This window comes from Lepisosteus platostomus, chromosome 2 (genome assembly GCF_059453375.1).
Source record: "Lepisosteus platostomus isolate fLepPlt1 chromosome 2, fLepPlt1.hap1, whole genome shotgun sequence".
NCBI lineage: Eukaryota > Metazoa > Chordata > Actinopteri > Semionotiformes > Lepisosteidae > Lepisosteus > Lepisosteus platostomus.
Window position 1 is genome coordinate 71,162,493 of NC_142612.1, and position 19,012 is coordinate 71,181,504.

Here is a 19,012-nt window from a genome sequence, read left to right on the forward strand (position 1 = left end):
CTGCGGCATGATCTGAAGCAGGCCGTTCAAGCAAGACATCCCAAAAATATACTTAAACTGAGACAGTTTTGTATAGAGGAATGGGCCAAAGTACCTCCTAACCACTGCACAGATCTGATTAGCAGCTACAGAACGCATTTGGTTGAGGTTATTGCCAATAAAGGAGCTTCCACTAGTTACTAAATATAAGCATTCACATACTGTTTGTTTAAATTGTTTAAACTATTTGTTCAATAAAGATATGGCAATATCTTTATTTATTATTATGACTTAGATGAAGATCAGATCATGTTTTAGGAGCCATTGATGCAGAAATCCATATAATTCCTAAGGAATCACAAACTTTTTCTCAAAACTGTATATACTAATGCATTTGAGTTTCCAAACCCTTTATGAAACCCATTAATCCTGCTTTTAGTCTGTAACTTTTAGAAATGAAATGGCTTTTGATTTCAGTGGCCTTGTCTTCATAGTAATGTGATATATACATTTTCATATAAAAAAACTGGGATTTTTGAAGCACTAAAAGAAAATAAAAGCTGAATTCCTTGCCATGTTTCACAGTCACAGTACACAGCCACTATCGGGCCACACTTCATTCAAAAGCTACATTTTGTGAAGCAATGAATGTCTTACCAGGAACTGATAAAAAGAACACATTCTCAAGACTACTATTCATCGACTTCAGCTCAGCTTTTAATGCTATCATTCCAGAGAAACTAGTCAAGAAACTCAGTACACTGGGTCTCGACACCTCCATCTGCAACTGGATTCGGGACTTTCTGACAGGCAGACCTCAGGCTGTCAGGCTTGGAAACCACAACTCCGGCACACTAACTCTGAACACTGGAGTCCCCCAGGGTTGTGTGCTTAATCCATTGCTCTACTCCCTCTACACCCACGACTGTAAGACCAAACACAACACCAACTTCATCATCAAGTTTGCTGATGACACCACAGTTGTAGGTCTGATCACAGACAATGTCAGCAAAACCAAGGAGCTGATCGTTGATTTCAGAAAACTGCAAAACGGACATGCCCCTACCCACATCAACGGGACTGAGGTGGAAAGGTTCAGTAGCTTCAAATACCTTGGCGTCCATATCACCGAGGACCTCACATGGTCTCTCAACGCCACCTGTCTGATCAAGAAAGTGCAACAGCGCCTGTACTTCCTAAGATGGTTGAAGAAGACTAAGATATGTCCCCAGATCCTCACTAACTTTTACAGATGCACTACAGAAAGCACACTGACTGTTTGCATCAGTGTTGTATGGCAACTGCAGTGTTACTGACCACAAAGCCCTACAGCGGGTGGTGAAAACTGCCCAATCCATCACTGGGGTTGCTCTCCCATCCATCCAGGACATTTATGACAAACAGTGCTTGAGGAAAGCTCTAAGCATCATTAAAGACCCCACACACCCCAGTTTGACCCTCTACCGTCTGGAAAACAGTACCGGAGCATTCGGGCCCAGACTACCAGACTCAGAGAGAGTTTTTACCCCCGCACTATCAAACTATTAAACTCCCAGCCTCTCTCACCTATGATCTGAACCTCACAGTGCCTTCTCTCTTACCAAAAATCAAACACACATTGAAATCTACCTCTACCTCACATGTCAAGAAGCTCACTCCCCATAATTTTCTATCCTTTATTTCATTCTGTTGATGTATGATTTTGGACATATGTTGTTTTGCACATTGCCTATTGTCTCTGTCTTTCTTTTCTTATACAATTGTATTGTTGTTTTTTTCTACTTCTTACCATCTGAGAGCTAGCTAAGTAGCATTTTGTTATACCATATGCCTGTATATGGGTATAATGACAATAAACTTGGAACTTCAAAAGAAAATAGTTGCCGCTTTTCAGTCTTACCTTTCTTTTTGCAGTATGACAGTTACATGATCAAGGTGATACCTTGGTAACAATAATGCTTGTTTGTACAGATCTTTTTAGCAGGTCTAAACAGAGTGAATAAACAAATATTTACGTAATCAAAAATGAGGTTTATTCATTCAATAATAGGGAGGGTACTTCACAGCCCTACGCAACAGGATTAAGTACAATAGCATGTGCATGGGCTGAAAGCAACACTGGCAAGATTTTGCATGTACTGTATGAAATGTTAGATCTAATATTGCCAAGCTGCCAGGAGATCTTCAGTAACTCATTGTTTAGCAAAAGACAGAGCAGTTCATGGAAAATAAAAATCAAAGTAACAACATTATTACTCCAGTTTGTTGTGATTCAGAATCAAAGGTGTGTTACTTTCAGGGAAACCACCTTCATATTTGGTTCCAAGTCACAGATACAGAAAACCAAAGTGTTATGAATCAGTTGAGGAATTTGTTTTGAAAGAAAACCTCCAGTTACTTACTAGTGAAACAGTGCAACAGGGTGTTTTTGTAATTTTTTCTCTCATTATATACTTTTACAATTTAGATGAGTATCATTTGGAATTAGTGCTTGCAAGATTTTTGTTTTCTCTGGAAAGCATGTGTGTTAGATTGAATCCAGGCACATTTATAGATTTGTGATAGAAATGTGAGAGAGTGCTCCTGAGTTTTCTGTTGCAGATTACAGTAAATAAGCATTGTCTTTATCAACCTGAAAAACAAGTGTAGTGAACTGTTTTTTTCAGCTGTTTCCTCAGAAGTTTAACTCAAGTCATTACAAACCCTTCCCATTAATTCTAGTATTGAAAGGTGTTGATGTTAAACTTGACAAGTAAGAATCTCTTAACATTCACACCATCAACAGTATGATGTATAAGTTCAAAGGAAAAATGGAAATAGTGTATTTTTGCTGCAGCACTACTCATTTCAGGTCATTTCCAAGTTAAAGAAGAGTTAGTCAAGAAACAGACACATATAAAGATTCCAAACTTAACTTAGGTTTTGTTTTTGAGGGAAATTAAGTTTAAGATGAGATCTGTTAAAATGAAACTACAAAATCATTATTCACATTTTTGGATATCAATTTTCAGGAATCCCGACACTAAGTCTGTGAGTAAAACTCTTGTATATTTCCAATACTCCTGTTAGAACTTCTCTTTCTCTACTTAAGCTAGTTAGGATAACTAACTGAATCAAGGTGACTTTTATGAATTAAGTGGGGAAAAAGAGCTTTTCATTTCCAGCATCTGTTGCCCCTAGTGACCAGTGTGGTCACCGTGGCAACTAAAAAAGCCAGTAAGTATTCAGATAGGCTTCAGTGGTAATTACCTGTTTCAGCCCAGCTGAGTACCATAGTTACTATTTATGAAAGACAAAGGAGTTTGAAATACAAAGTGGAAAAAAGTGTGGTTACGTATAGAATGTTGGTTCTCAGTAGATTTCCATAGTATAGGGTTACATATAGCAATGTTTACCTGGCAACTTTTGACTAAATGAAGCCTTTATTATCTGCGTTTATCAGATCTGGAATATTTTGAACATTGCATTTTAATTTCGTCTGCTAACTTTCCTACCTTTCATTTACTTGTCACCCTTTTATTTGATTATTTTCGTCATGTACCATTCAGCTGACTTTTTTAGTGTATTTTCTTTTGTTAGGCTAAGACTTCAGTTAGGTGTAATTTATTTGCGCCTTAGTTCATTTATTGTAGGAAGGATACGACTGTCTTGCATTATCTGGGGATGTTTTAGAATTAGGCCATCGTTATTGTGTTGATTATTCTTCAGATCAATTACAAAGGAGTGGTGTGATTGTCATTTCGAGGTTTTCAAGAGAATGCCCAAGTGGATTGGTTGTGCAGATTTACGTTACCAATGATTCATGCAGGGGCTTAATCACAGTATGAATCTTGGCAGGAATCAGTTGAGATACATAAACATTGCTCTACATAATACAGGGCTAATACAGCAGTGATTCTGACAAATGAGGTTCGCACCTCTATAGAGAACATTTTAAAATTCTCTTGACTTTCTTGTGGAATAGCCATAACGGGTTACAGCTGATACCTTCTGGGACTTGATTCTTTTTCAGTCATTCATAGTTATTTTTTTTTAAAGAAGTGAAGAAAATAGTATTAAATACATAAAACAAGATATTCATCATTTTACCTCTTGCAACTGCTTTGAAAATCTTTTTTTTAATTGTGTGCTTCAGTTTTATTTCTTTGTTTGTGTTTTAAAAGAAAAAGCTGTATGACCGACTGTTTTGTCACATTCTTTTTTTCTTAAAGCTAATTTAAGAAGAGTGAGTTGACCTCCCATTTATAATTAACCTTTATAATGTTTTTAAAGGTGATGCCATGTACCCCAAAACACTCTAATAAGACACTAATGATTTAGTTATTTTTTCTCAGGATTTCAGGGTTTGTGAGACGTGAGGTGTGTTCTGTAGTCATTGTAGAAGTGTTATGAAATTTCCTGTCCTTTCTGGCTGAAATATATTGCATGATTTTTCCCATAATTGTCATTTACAGATTCCTATTTCGGTTACTTGTGCAGTGAGTTAAAATCTTGAGTCTGTGTTCTGAAATATCAGTCCCACTCAATTTCTGCATTTAAAACAGACACCTTTAAATGGTTTTGACTTTTAACGTTCTAAAATAAATCAAATGCTTTGCAAGGAGCTTTACCTATATTAATTAGTCTGTAGTGACAGACAAGTGACTTGCATTAAAAGTAAAATACAGTAAAAAAACAGGATTGCTGCTAGACTAGATCCCATTTTGAGTAATCTCAGTGGGGTTCTTAATACAAGTTGAGGTGGGAGTCTTATTATTTAAAATGATCACATGCGGCAGCTCTAACTCCTGAACGGATATTGAATGTCATGCTCACAATCTGAATAATTTTATAATTCATCCAGATTTAATGTTTCTCCTGTTTCATAAACACAGTACTCTACAAGTTTAATTACACATGTCTAAAGCTACGTCCGAATAAAGCCGGTCAGCAGACTCAGATGAAATAACAGATGATATCAGTTAGATTCTTAACAACATGAACAAAAATAAAATGTTCTGAACAAGATTGATCAAAGTCTTTAGATTGAAGCAGAATTTTCACTGCACTTCATTAAGGGCCTTGAGTTCTGCAGCTTGCGTCTGGTAAGGTATTTAGAAAGTACATAGTAAATTGATTCTGTATCAACTCATTCTGTATGTAGGGTGAAATAAAATCAAAATCCATTTGGTAAGGCAACTTCTCATTACTAGAAAACCATCTGGTTGATCACGCTGGATTAGTGTGGACTTTAAAACTACAAATTCTCTTGGATTCCTGCCTTCTGATTGGGTAAATGCACTCTCAAAGCCACACATTACAAGCAATGTACATTTTTTAATTTAAAGAAACAAATGCGTAACCTGGTTTATGATTTAATAGTTAATGGAATCCAAAAAACCTACAGCAAATCAACGAAATATATTTTAGTTCAAAATGTTCCCTAACCTCCTCCTTTACCCTGTTTCTGTTAAATTTTGTCAGACATCTTGAGATCCATCTGTCTTAATACAGTACCTAATGTCTTCATCTTCTTATCTACTTCAGCAAGTTTCCTTCTAATTCTAAATAGAAATTCAGTCTTGTCCACTCATGAATTTTGATCATTCCCATGTATTGTAAATTAAATGAAGATTATGAAGTCCAGACATGTTAAATGCAGATAACAGCTTTCATTAACTGACATATGCAAGGGTAAAGCCTTCAGATATCCTTGATGTATGGTTGTGAATGAGAAACATCTTGTGAGCTATCTGCTGATAATTAAATATATTATATGCTCTTGGTAAAACCACTTATCATACTTTTGTTTTAATCACACACTATAATATTCTCTTACTGGAAAGACTGAAAGCATTGTATTTACAACTTTGTTGAAAGGAATTTGATTCAATTTGCAAGATCATTGATAAAATGGTTTCACATTTTCTGTTTTTCAGGTGACTTTCCACCACCTCCCCCACCTGTGGATGACCTGAGCAGTCTCCCATCACCAGTGGCACCCTTCCCAGCTCCTCCACCTGCTGATGGGGCATCTTTCAGTGTTCAGGTAAGGAAGCTGTATTCACGTCAGAAAGAACACAGACCGGGAGAACCAGGTTCATTCTCATTCTGTTTGAAATTCTCAGCTGGGAAAGGGATCATTTACACAAGTAACAATATGTAGCTTTTATATCAGACTGTTCTTCCCAAAGGACCCAAACTGCTTTACAAGTAGGAAAGACAAGACTTCACTTACCATTACTACCAGAGTCGAAGCACAGAACCCCCTGCAATGGAGCACAGCAGCTGTTACATGCCAGCAACGTACCAAAGAGGTGATAAGGTTCAGAAGTGAGAAATGTTGTAGCTGGTAAATTGGGCTGGTTAGAATGTGAAATTCCCTAGTGACATTTACCACTAGACCTTTGGCTTCATTAATCATCTGAAACATTATTCCTCCTCTAATGTAATGCCTCTTGGCGTACCGGGGCATTCGTTTGGAAATGTTTGCCCAGAGAGAGGACCTTCTGCCTGGTCCACAGAGCCCCTTCCAACAGTGATCTTATTGCATAAAGTATTGTTTCCTTTTCCAAATATTGATAAGGAGAGATGTTCCAACACCAGGTCAGGATGACCCGTAGAAATATGCTTTTACCATGATAAAGCACAAAGCTTCTATAGTCATTTGTATTACTATTTATTACATGTTCGAGGTTTCATTGATCCTGCAGTAATACTATATTTTGTTTCTAAGTGTTTTTCTAAAATTCATAAATGCTGTAGTACTGGCTGTCCTTAAATCCTATGAACCACATTAGGTCTGTCTGCATGCTTTACACAAAAGGAATTTTTGCCATCTCTTTAAAACACTGTATTTTATTTATATGATATTTAATAAGAACAGTAGTTATTTATTGTATTAATGCAAAAAAGGCTAACATTTTGAGCTCAACTGTACAAAATGTGCAGTGGTTTTGGAATGCAAAATACTTTTCACTGTGATTCATAAGATTGTGTTACAAAATGTAAAGGAGTTTGAACACTCTGAATGAAAAAAAGTGCATTAAAGCTGCAGACATGTAAACAGTATTAATATTTTTACGACAACCGTTTAAAAATTACATGGACTCTGACGTCATTGTTAAGCTTTAGAATACATCCGCATATCTGTTTTCTGAGTGTTTTTTTGTAGTCAGGAGTGACATATTTTTATTGTCCAATATTGTGAATACCAAAATGTGCTTCACAGTGGCAGTAACTCTGTACCTTATCAGTCCTGAGGTGTTTAGTTGTTTGTGATTCAGAAGGTGATCCTCAGTGGACTAGTTCCCTAAAACTGATTTCTCCCTTGATTGGAGTCAAACTGGAGTTTGTGAAAGTACTATATTGGAAATATACCACAACGAACACCCTGCTACCACTTTTTAAACCTAAAGACAAATTATAGTACAGCCCTCAGGTTTACTTTTTTGTATATAAGGAGATAGTGTTCTCCAAACATACTGAAATAACTGTCAAACCTTTTATTTGTGCTTTGCACCCAAGCAATTGGTTATTTGTGATCATTTGAGAGTAATATGTATAACAGTATATGCTTATATTTGGGATAATTCCATGCATATGTTTGATCATACTCAATATAACGTTTGTGCAACCTAGTGATTTCAAGTGACATTAACACTCAGTAATGTACTGGGGACAAATTCACGTAAATTGTTAAAGTCAGTAATATTAAGTAGTAAGTATTAAGCATCTCAAATCATTACACAAAGGGTTTGGTGAGCTCAGTGGGGTACATAGTGCATTTATTGTCTCAAAGGGATGTGCAACTAAATACTGACTATATTATACTTTTCAAAGTTACTTAAAGTAAATGTGTTACAGTATTCGTGATCATTTGTCTTTGTGTTGAACTCAAAGTATGGTTTCTCTAATATTTTCAAATGTATGCATAGGATTACCCAAAATGTACTGTATTTATATAGTTCTTAATATTATAATCATCAATTGCTTGACTTTAAAGGAAAAATATGTTTTAACTTGGCTGTCCCAATAGTTTTAGAGGGCACTGTATATGCAGACAGCGTTAGTTTGTAAAATGAGTGTTTTTAAAACTGCACATTTAATTGCCTACAAATTACAGTTAGGCTACACATTCAATCTTTGCAATTAAGCTGTTCCCTGGAGCCTCCCATGTAACCAAATCATGTGAATCAAATGAAAGAGGGGAATTCAATGGGTTCCAAGTTTTTTTTAAAAAAAAACAAGGATGTTATGAGGCATCATATGTATTTTTGTAACTTTTCGTGAGTTAGCCTCACATTTTTCATGAGCAGAACTACAGTAAATCTAAAACAAAAAAAGCAAATATTGAAAATATACAGTAAACACTGAAAACGAAATAAAATTAATCAAACCAAAAGATTTACAGAAATATACAGTATATAATCTTAAAATGCATAAGTATACTTACGGAAGTATATTACAGCTACAGAAATGTGTAATTATGCCTTTCAGCCCAATATACAAGAGTTCCTTCCTGAGACTAAGGGAATTGTGATATAAGACCTAAACGTTACTTCATTATTCTAAGCATTAAATGCTTCTAAAAAGACTTGGTGCCTAAATCTTTTAAGGTTTTGTTTGAACCCCCACATTCTGCTGCTCAAATTGAGTTTAAAATAACTGCTTGAATCACTCTGAATACTTTAGAAATGTTGATTACTTCATTTATTCTCCTACCAGTATAATTTTGTATATGTACAGGTTCACAGTATTTATTGCCTTTTGTTTAAATGAAGTCTATACAGTAAATGGATTCATGTTATTTGCAGTACCATACTAAAAATAATTAAACAAAAATGAATATTATAAAAATTACAGTAAGAGCAGCCTTCTTCTTAACCCATTATTTCATGATTTTACATATTATTTAATGGGTAACCATAGGAACCAAGATTTATGTGCAAAGAAATACTGAGATATTTACCTCAGTTGTGCACTTAGTTTAACTAAATTTAGAATGGCAGTGTTAAACACTGTATGATTTCCACATTGTTCAATTCAGAGTCTGAATTAAATCAGCAGAAACATTTATAGAAATCTGTTTATTTAGAAGAGAACCATTGTGCTTTTAAGACTCAGAACCTTTTTTACTAGTACAATGATTTCAATACCATACTCATAATATCTAACTCGTATAAACTCGCTTAAAAAGAAATAAGTTTTTACACTGCAGTGCCAACATCATTCCTCAGTCCAAAAAAATATTTTCATTAAGATGAATCCTAATTCCCTTGAATGTTCAAATGAATCAGCTTCCAAGTCTGGGATTGTCAGTCCTTGACTTTCTGGTATTGTCTTTTGTGTTTTTAGTTGGCTGACGAGATATTTGGCTCCATTTTTGGGAGCTCTACTGTGCAGGAAAAGGGCCGTGTCTTTCTTCTTTCATGTCTGTGTCCTTTTCAGTTGGTCAGCCCAGAGCTTCAGCTTGGAAAGGGCATTAAAAATGCTCAGACCATTGCCGTAGTTGTATTTGCTTTTTTTATTTGGAAATACACTAACAGTATTTTTTAAAAATATTTACATACTTTGGAGCAAATAAGGAATTCATTTCTGTATTTAAAGTAGAAAGAAATCATCAAAGAGCTAAGAGTCAGAGTATTGTGGTAAAAATGCTTCTCAACTTTAAAAAATACTTTGAATTATTCCATTCTTTGAACAGAAATGACTTTAAATTTTTCTTCTTCCTTGAAGGCTAAGATTTGATCAACTTTGGAAATTTGTTAGTCTTCTATTTTCAGTACAAACTGAAAGTTTGAGTACGATTTGAAGGTTATAATAACATTATCCCTTTATTGTTTTTCACTTCATGTACTGAACACTCTAATTAAATGTATGCATTGAATTCTAAACACATGATGTTACGGAGGCTTTCAACCCCCATCGCCTTTAGATTTGTCCAAGCCACTGCATGCCTTGTATTTATCCTTTACATTACATCGCATTGCCACATTTTGTTGCAATGTGGTTGTGATACAAATAGATATTAATATTTTAAATACACAAAGTTCAGTATTTGAAATCGATGTATTCAGTGCTGAACAGCTTCCTTAGTTATATCATAGACTCTCAGTGTGGCCCTTTCAGGAGGAAAAAAAGTCAGTAGATTTAATAAAGACCCATAGGTGATGATGTATTAAAAGTGCCAGGCAGTGTACTGGTTAAATGCCTATTAGGATGTATTGTGTGAAAGAAGTGGGTCTAATGATCTTTTAAGTGAATTTAAAGAATTGGTTTCTCGGAAACCCGAAGGTTACATGTTCCAGTAAAACGTAGGACTCGTTGCATTCGTTGCTTTCAGCGGACCTTGCTTCTCATTACCATAATCAAAATGAGCTGGGATGCTCTTTTTCCTGTATGTCCCTTAACCAACAGAGGAGGTCACTGGGGCAGTTAATACCTTTACAAGAATATAATAGGATTGACTAAAGTATCATCTGTTCTCTACTTGTCCGTGGGGCTTAAACCTGACCGTTTTTAAAAGTATTATCCTCATTAAATGCAATAAGACCAAAACCTCAAACTAAAAAAAATGATCCCCTATATTTATCTGTTCTAAATAATATTCAGGTAAAATTTCAAAACCGTGTACTCATCACCAGCGAGTATTTACAGCTTTGTTTGGCCCTTTTCAAAAATACAAGCTCTTTAAATCAGCTATGTTTGCTTAATATGAAATGTTTTGTTGTTGTTTTCTGACAAAGGCATGGTGCTATTAGGGATCTCCATTATCATGCAATTCTCTAATTATTCAGAGAATAGCTGTGCAGCATCTTGTCTGAGGTCGAATGTGCAGTCGATTAGCAAAGAGCCTACTTTGCAACTGAGGAGATCAGCACATACTTAAGTGGTTGCTGTAAGTGTATTTTGAAGAACTTTGCAATCATCTACAGGAAACTCAAGTGCTGTAAACCCTTGAAACAGTGAAGAGGTCTTTACTGAGAAAATGTGTAAAAAAATACTCTGATACAGATTCTACACAAAGGACAAGCATGTCCTTTAGCAGCAACTAGGTTTCAGCTTTAAATAAACATTAGATGTCTGTGTTAAGGGAAAAAAAAACATCCTTTTTTTCCATACATGTCCTTTTTTGGTAAGACACTAATGAGCACTCCGTGGAGTTTGTTCACATTTCAGTACATTTCTTAGGGATTTTGACGGTGGAGGTGGCCTGTCTTTTCTAATCTTTTTGATGATGTCTTCTCTTCAGGTCAAAACCCCAGAGAAGACGCTAGAAGAGCGCCGTTCTAGTTTGGATGCGGAGATTGATTCTCTCACTAGCATCCTTGCTGACCTGGAGAGCAGCTCACCTTACAAGCCCAGGCCACAGCAGGTATGTAAATCACAAAGACTCCAGAACTGTATCCCTCTTTGTGAAAAGAATCACTTCTTGTACAGCCAATATGGGACCTATCCCACTTTTAAAAAAGGAACATACATATTATTCAAAGGTCATTTTTAATAATCATCTGAGACATTTGTTTTATGGTACCTTTACTGTTATTGCATTGTACATTGTACTCAGTTTAAAACTTGATTTTGAATTTCACACATATGTCCATGAACAGGGATTTGGACATCTCTTACCCTGAAGAGGTAATAATTGTTACAGTATACCCTGAAATTGGTACCAGAAGAACTAGATCCCTGTGGGCTGAATGTATAAGCGCCATTCATAATTTTCCCTGCCATGGGTTTGCTTGTTGTCCAAGGGAAGTGCAGTAGGTACAAATGACATATGAGGTACTTTCCCTTGTGAATGTAGCAGTTTAGCATCTGAAGGTGATAAAAGAGGTGGAGAGGTCCAATTGCCAGCCGTCCTGGGGCAGTGAATCAAGGACAGGACATTTTGAAGTAGGAAATACGCCTTCATGCAGCAACTTCGACTGCTGGCACAGGAGAACTTAATTTTAGAACCATCCTCCATTTTCTGTCATTAAATTTAGCTTCTACCAACATAGTGTAGTTCCCTTAAGGCATTGCATTATCTCTCAAATTAAAAAGCTACTTTTGCAGTTTCATTACACTACATGGAGTAGACCCACTACTGTCAGTGTCTAAGCAGTGTGCAAAAGGAATTGCAATCTGCCATGCTCCACTGCTTATTCAGATCAACAAACATAGCTTCACAATGAAAGCAGGTTTTGCAAATGTTAGGCAATGTTTTAGGAAAACTTACAGAATATCTTATACTTTTGTTCTTTTTATACTAGAATACAGTTTGCAACATATTGCAATAAATTACTTTTAAAAATGACGAATTCATAATTTCGGCACACTTATAAAAGCCTGACAATGAAGGGATGCTTCATGCAGGCAATAGCATTACAATCAGTGAAATGGGAGCAGATGGATGCAAATGAAATCAACAGAAGAAGGGTGGTCATATTTCAAAAACATCATTTAAAGGCTCAAAATGAAATCATCCCAAAGTCAGTTATGTCCAAGTATGGACATATATGGTCTGCATGGTTAATGTTGAAATTAAGAAAGAAATCAGAATAAAGAGTGTGTTTAACAGACTCCATAAAAGGGCTAAGATTCAAAAATGGGAAAAAAGAGTTTGCTAGGCTACAAGTGTAGCTTGAAAAATCTAAAATATTATTGCAAAAGAGGCAAGCAATAATGCAAGTTATTTTCAGTACTACACCTGTAACTGGACTGTAAAAGATAACATGGGGTTAGTAATAATAGATGTTGAATAGTGAATATGCTTAATTATCTTTTCATACAGGTTTGTACAGTAGACAGTGTCAATGACATGTCCCATATTATAGAAGCAGGGTTGTGAGATTTTACCAGAAATAACCCTGAGATTCTACTGGGGACAAGGACAGTTAAAATTAAAAGATTGCCAGGGCCTGATGGTATTTTCCCTTTCATACTACTTTGAACGCTGGCAGTACTCACTGATCAGAGAAGGAGACTAGGAGACTGTAGTCCAGTCAGCCCCCTACTGTTACAGCTAATGTTATGGAAATGATTGGTAGAGCTAACATAGAGGAATACAGTACTTCCAAAAAATTGTATTTTAAAAGACAACTAATATAAATTGAGAAAGGGAAAGCCTTGTTTATCTTACTAGAAATGTTCATACAAACATCAAGAACAGTAAGATTTCCAGAAAACTTTTGATAACACCCTGTATTAAAGGTTAATTAACCTCTAAGTGCAGGTATGTAGAGGTATGAATACCTCTAAATGGGCAGATATAAGCAGTGGTGTACCATAGGTATCAATTTTATGATCTTTTTGCTTTTCCTGATATATTCAATGGTTTTGACACAGTTGATAGTTTTGCGTTTTCAAAACTAATTCAATTTTGAGATCATGCAAAAATAGGTGAAGTGACAAACAGGAACGATTACCAGGAAAAACTGAAAAGACCTAAATCATGGATTGGGCCAACAACTGGCAAAAAGATGTTAACATTTATAATTGCAAAGTGATCAACACAGGTTATAGGGACATAAAGTACACACAATAGCACATGGGTTCAGAGGTGCAGAAAGGAGTACATGAAGGTGATAGAAGTGCTTATAGAGATGTTTCTGTATTTCTGTATTAAAAGCAATGCAAGGAAGACATACAAAAAGCACAAAAAAAGCTTAACTATGTAATAAAAAAAGTGTTGCACTTAAATCCAGGGATGTTATACTCAGGCTTAAAAAAATGCACTAGTAACACCTTATGTAGAATACAGTTTTCAGTTCTGGTGGCTTTACCACATAAAGGACACTAGAAGCATAGAGGGGTTGAACCCTTTAAGGGTTCAAAGAAAAGCAACAACAATGGTTCTTGACTTCAGGGAATTGTCACAGGTTAAGAGAGCTAGACCTTCTCGGCCAAGAACAAAAAGAAATTCAGAGGAGATGAGAACCAAATAAATACTGTAAAATCTTAAGGGGTTTAGATAGACCCCCAGTTTGACCCTATTTTGTGCTCAATATTTGAAAAGGGACATGGGTATTTTAAGATGGAGAAGCGGTTCTGTACACAAAGCTGAGGCAATCCTTGTTTGTAACTGGAACAAGCCTCCTAGCCAGTAAATTGAGGCCCGCACTGTGGAAATCTATTTTCTTACACAGACTCATTTGATGATTCTCAGTAACTACTGTAAGTGGGAATTTGTTTTGGTTCTCACGAAGAAGCATCTTTCTTATACCTTTTAAATTGTGTCATACAAGCTTTAGAATTTTGGTTGATTTTGGGGTTGCCTTTGCGAGTTGGACTTGATAATTTTGTGTTTTTTTTTCTTGTCATCGATTTGACTCGTGAGCTCTTTTAAAAGTACCGTAATAAAAAGTAGTATAGCAGTTTAGCAAATTAATTTCCAAACACACTGCACTGCAAAAAAATATGCTTCTAGAAACTACCATTTTAAAGAGTCGTTTTAGGTTGCTAGACTAGGAATGTATAGAAATTTAAACTTCAAGGAAACAATCACAGTTTTAAAATGGCACCTTTCATCTTTTCCCCTGCATGCTTCTGTATATTGTACAGTATGTTCTTATCATTGGTTTCTCTTAGTTTTTGTACAGACTCAATTACTCTGTAGCTGGGGAGGTCCTAATCACCTTGGAATGAGCACTGGGAATCAGTAGCATAGCCCTGAGGTTGTGCTTTTCTATTTGAGTGAGATGAGAAAGCTTTCCAGATAGCCATATGGCTCGCCTCTCACTGCTCCTTTTAAACTTATGTTAACCTTGGCTGTAGGTTGAACCTTCAGTGACCTGCTGCAGCATGCCACATTGCCAAGTCCTACCACTTAGACAGCAGTGATCAACCTGTGCAAGCCAAGCCTGGTTTAACAAGGTTAAGAGCATATGATCACCTGTGTTTTAAACATCTGACCACTATTTACTTAATCAGGTAACTGCTGTATTTATTTCAGTTTTTGCAGTTAAATGTATAATGCAGTTGGTACCACCTACATTTGATTTCCAACTTAATTGCATTAAAAGGTTCCCAAAGTGCTTTGTGTAGAAAACGAGAGGCAATGGACTCAGTTCAAACACTGCCCAGTTTTGGCCCCACTACACAACACGTGTATGTTGGATTACAGGAGCCCATAGTGGAATTTAGCCGGGATGACGGAGTTCTATTCTTACAAACAATGCCATGTGATCGTTATTACCCAGAAGTAGTTAAGATCCAAAGGATAACCCATCCTTCAGTAAAGTGTCCTCTATCACAATACTGGTACAACAGGTTTTATAAATTCAAGCTTCAAAGGAAGAGTGTCACTTACTTGTCCACCAGCATCATGATTTTCCTTATTGGTCACCTATCCCAGTGCTGTCCAGTCCCAGCCTAGCTCAGCTTCTGGGATCTGATGAGATCAGGCTCCAGGGTTGCAATATTTTAATATTTGCTTTATTTATGTGGATAACAATCCAATTTATGCTTATTTTCCTCCTTTAGTATCAGCAAAAGTAATATCTGATTTCGCAGTGACGACATGCCATTTGAGATGAGATCCTTATGTGCGTTCCATGTGTTATGCTAAACCGAGTACACGTGCTCAAGATAACATGAGCACTGTCATTTTTTGCATGCTTGGAAGGGTGTAGGGTTCACAAGGGAAGCTGGTTTTAAAAATTTGGTTTAGGCTCTGGGTTCGGGGTCACCTGGCCTGGGAGGTCTGGCGTACCTGCAAATTGTCAGGGTTAATGCAAGTAGTAGCTGCATTGAGTGACTAAATTGCTCCAGTTAAGTAAGTAACCAGCTGGTTTAGCTCAGGAAAAGAGGAATCCAAGTGAAAACCTTTACCCTCCAGGACCAGGAGTGAACACCCCTGATTTAGTCAATTTGGGTGATAGACCCATGGTGCTAATAATGACACCTGAAAATCAGAAAATATGAAGGTTTGCTGAGTGCTGTTTTTTAGGTGCGAAATGACACTGACAACACATAAGGGTTGCAAGGGCATTATTGAACAGCTAAAACAGCTAAACAGCAAACAGCTAAAAGTGTTGAGGTGGCAAAACAGTTGCATTGTAGTACTGCATAGACTAGATTTCCTATTTTTTACACAGAGGGTTACAATGCACCAATCAGTAGTGGCAGATTATGTAGAAACAGAAACATAAAAAACAGTAAGTAATTTTTATTATTGATCTTCATTTTGAGCTGCACTGTGAAATACTGTAGCTCTTATCATAAGGATTCAAAATGGTGCAGGTTTGAGGTCAGGCCGCAGATGTGTTTGCAGGAAAGCGAAGGAGTAGTTCTGTTTTGATTAAGCTATGATGCTCCTTGACTTGAAGACAATTTCAGACATGCAGTCGGGTTTTGTTTAATGAAACTCAGTGGTTACTGTGTTCTAATTTATACTCCTGATAAAAAAACAAGCATGATGCACATTCTGTATATCCAAAAAATGATACAATATTTCTTAGTAGGCTCACATGTCCTGGAGTATTTGAAAGATAAGCTACATTAGTAAAATAAGTGTTTTTGATGTCAAATAGAACTGTACCTTAGTATTTTAGTTCTTTTCATTTACTTAAGAATGTTTGTGTTCACAAAACCCAAAGTATCTGTCATCTTTTCATCAATGTTGTCAAAATTCTAATTTTTAATGTTCTTATTCTCATTTTTTATGTATACTACACAGAAACATAGTTCAGGTGTGTTGCATGTCTTAAAAAATATCATAGGTATATAATATTCTCCATATTATTCTAGTACAAAAATTAAATGTGTTTAATAAGCTCAAACTTATTTGCCTATTTAATGCTTATTTAATTCCTATTTAATGGTACTGACACTGTTCGTCACCTATCAAAATGCATGAAGCTTTGCATATACTGTACATGCTCGTATGTGTTCAGTGCTTCAGTTATGCAAGTGCTTGGCGAATAATTCCTAAATAAAATATAGTAAGCGAAGATTTTTGTACATGCATTAGTGAGAGGTACAAGTGGGAGAATGAACTCTGAAAGCTTTTGTCAGTGTTGTTTGAAAAATTCATGGGCACCTTTACAATCTTTAAAGAGCACTGCAGGTCAGGAGCCTTCATTCTTTGGCTTGGATTGGTGTCCAGGACTTTGTGATTTTGAACCAGGTCTCTTCTCTGTTTAACAGTACCACATTTCAGGGTATAGGGGATGCTTTCATCAATGTGTAACCAGGCAGAGAACAAAGCATTACTTCCAAACCTGTCCATTGATAATGCTGTTAAAATGGGTCACTTTCAACATGTTCCTAAAATGTGTTTTCCCATAGGGCTTTAAAAGGAGGCAATATATGCTTAGGGGAAGCAAAATGAAAAAAAAAATAATTCCAAATAAGAAGCTGAGGCATAGGGGGTTGCATTTAATTCTCTCATTGCATTGCTCATTGCTCCCTGTGGAAGGTTTAAATGTATTTCTCTAAACCAACCTACAGATATATTTTAAATGACTTAAGTTTCCAATACTGAAATGATCAGCTTAGTTTTAACAGAATTTGTTTTTAAAGATGCTTTGAAAAACTGAAACTAATGAGAAGAACTTTGATCCAAATTCTTTTTCCTCCATCCACCTTCCCCACTAGAATTACCTTTGGCTGACCTCTTTGAATCCAGCTGCTTGCCTCTGACTTTCATGTGGGTTGCATTATTCCACTACGTGACAAAATGTCACGCTCTCTTTGCATAACCTTTCAGGATTGATATTCCTGCACTGGCACAGCTGTTCCACTGTATTCTTCCACATGTATAAGCAAAGAGCAGTGAGTGTCCTCAATTTGCAGCTTCTGTATTCACTCAATTAAAAACCCAACATACCAAGATCAATTGCTTGCTCTTTATGGCACTCTTCAGAGCTTCTGGGACAGATTCTAGTGGTCTGTTATTTCCTCAACAGGAGTTTTGGGAATATGTACATTTGAAGTGCTGAAGACTTTTAGATCAAGTTGTTATAAAAGACAGTGTGCTTATTATGCTGTCAGAAAAGCATGTTACAAAGGTACTTATTTTATTAATTATTACTATCATTAATTGATTTGCTTGATACTTGTATTTGAAGTGACATGCAAACATGCACAGTATGTACAGTACCTGTTTATACACCTCTTTCCAAGGTACTACAATAGTGCTCCACCCAGGATTTGAAGCCACAGCCTTCCCATCATGTGACCGGTGTCCAGAACACTGGCACATTCCTGCATATTTTGTTGGAAAAAGTCGATCAGTATGTCTTAAATTTTTAGCTTAATGAAATTCCCAGTTAATGGCACAGAGTAAAGTCATGAAATACACTTGTTATATACTGGAAGTCTACTGTATGTTCTTTATTATGAATTTATTTGATGTAGCATTTTGAATTCACTGCAGGCTCACAATTACTATTTCAAATCATATAGTTTGAATGCAAATATAAATTCTATCCAGGCTTTCAGTATTGCAGAAGTGAAAAGGCCCTAGTCCAGTCTTTACACAAAGTAATGTATGGGACATAAGTACAGTTAAGAGCATTGTATAAGATGGGTAATAATTTGTATGATTTTTTAAAAGTATTATAGTATTACATTTTTCAGCATAGATTGTTATAACCATTTCAAATGTATTAGCTTGTCTCACTGTCATAGAATTGATATGGGCTGTGGATATTACTATGATGCGATGGGAAAAAAAAGACTTTGTATTATATTTAGATGTTGCACAATGGTGCTGCGCCCCTGGCTTCATATGAGCATTTGTTCCTGCACGCCAGCACAAGATGGACAAAGACAGAGAAGCCCAGTTCATGTACAACAGAAAGAACAAATCAGTCCCAGGGAGTGGAGGATGAGACAGAAGCAAATCTAATTACTGGAAAAGCTGCAATGTCATGTTTTTAAATTTTCTTTTTCCACAATTCATGCAGCACATCACCACTGCACCAGTCCTGTAGTCCCAGGATGTGTGTGTTTACCCAGCTGCTTTGGCTAGTGCCAAATACAAGTGATTTGGGAGACAAATTATCCAAATAGCCTCACAATTGCTTGAATGGTACTTTGTTTTTAACTGATTACACCAGGAGAA

At 36.2% G+C, this 19,012-nt stretch overlaps 1 protein-coding gene across 3 annotated transcripts in view; it reads left to right on the forward strand.

Annotated features, from left to right (window-relative positions):
• The window catches only part of lpp (LIM domain containing preferred translocation partner in lipoma), a 197,329-nt gene that overhangs the window by 91,151 nt on the left and 87,166 nt on the right, over positions 1-19,012 (forward strand). For all 3 annotated transcript variants that reach the window (XM_088616675.1, XM_088616676.1, XM_088616677.1), the window contains 2 exons: positions 5,898-6,007; positions 11,213-11,335. In XM_088616675.1, coding sequence (XP_088472801.1) covers positions 5,898-6,007; positions 11,213-11,335 — 233 coding nt within the window. The remainder of the gene's footprint in view (positions 1-5,897; positions 6,008-11,212; positions 11,336-19,012) is intronic.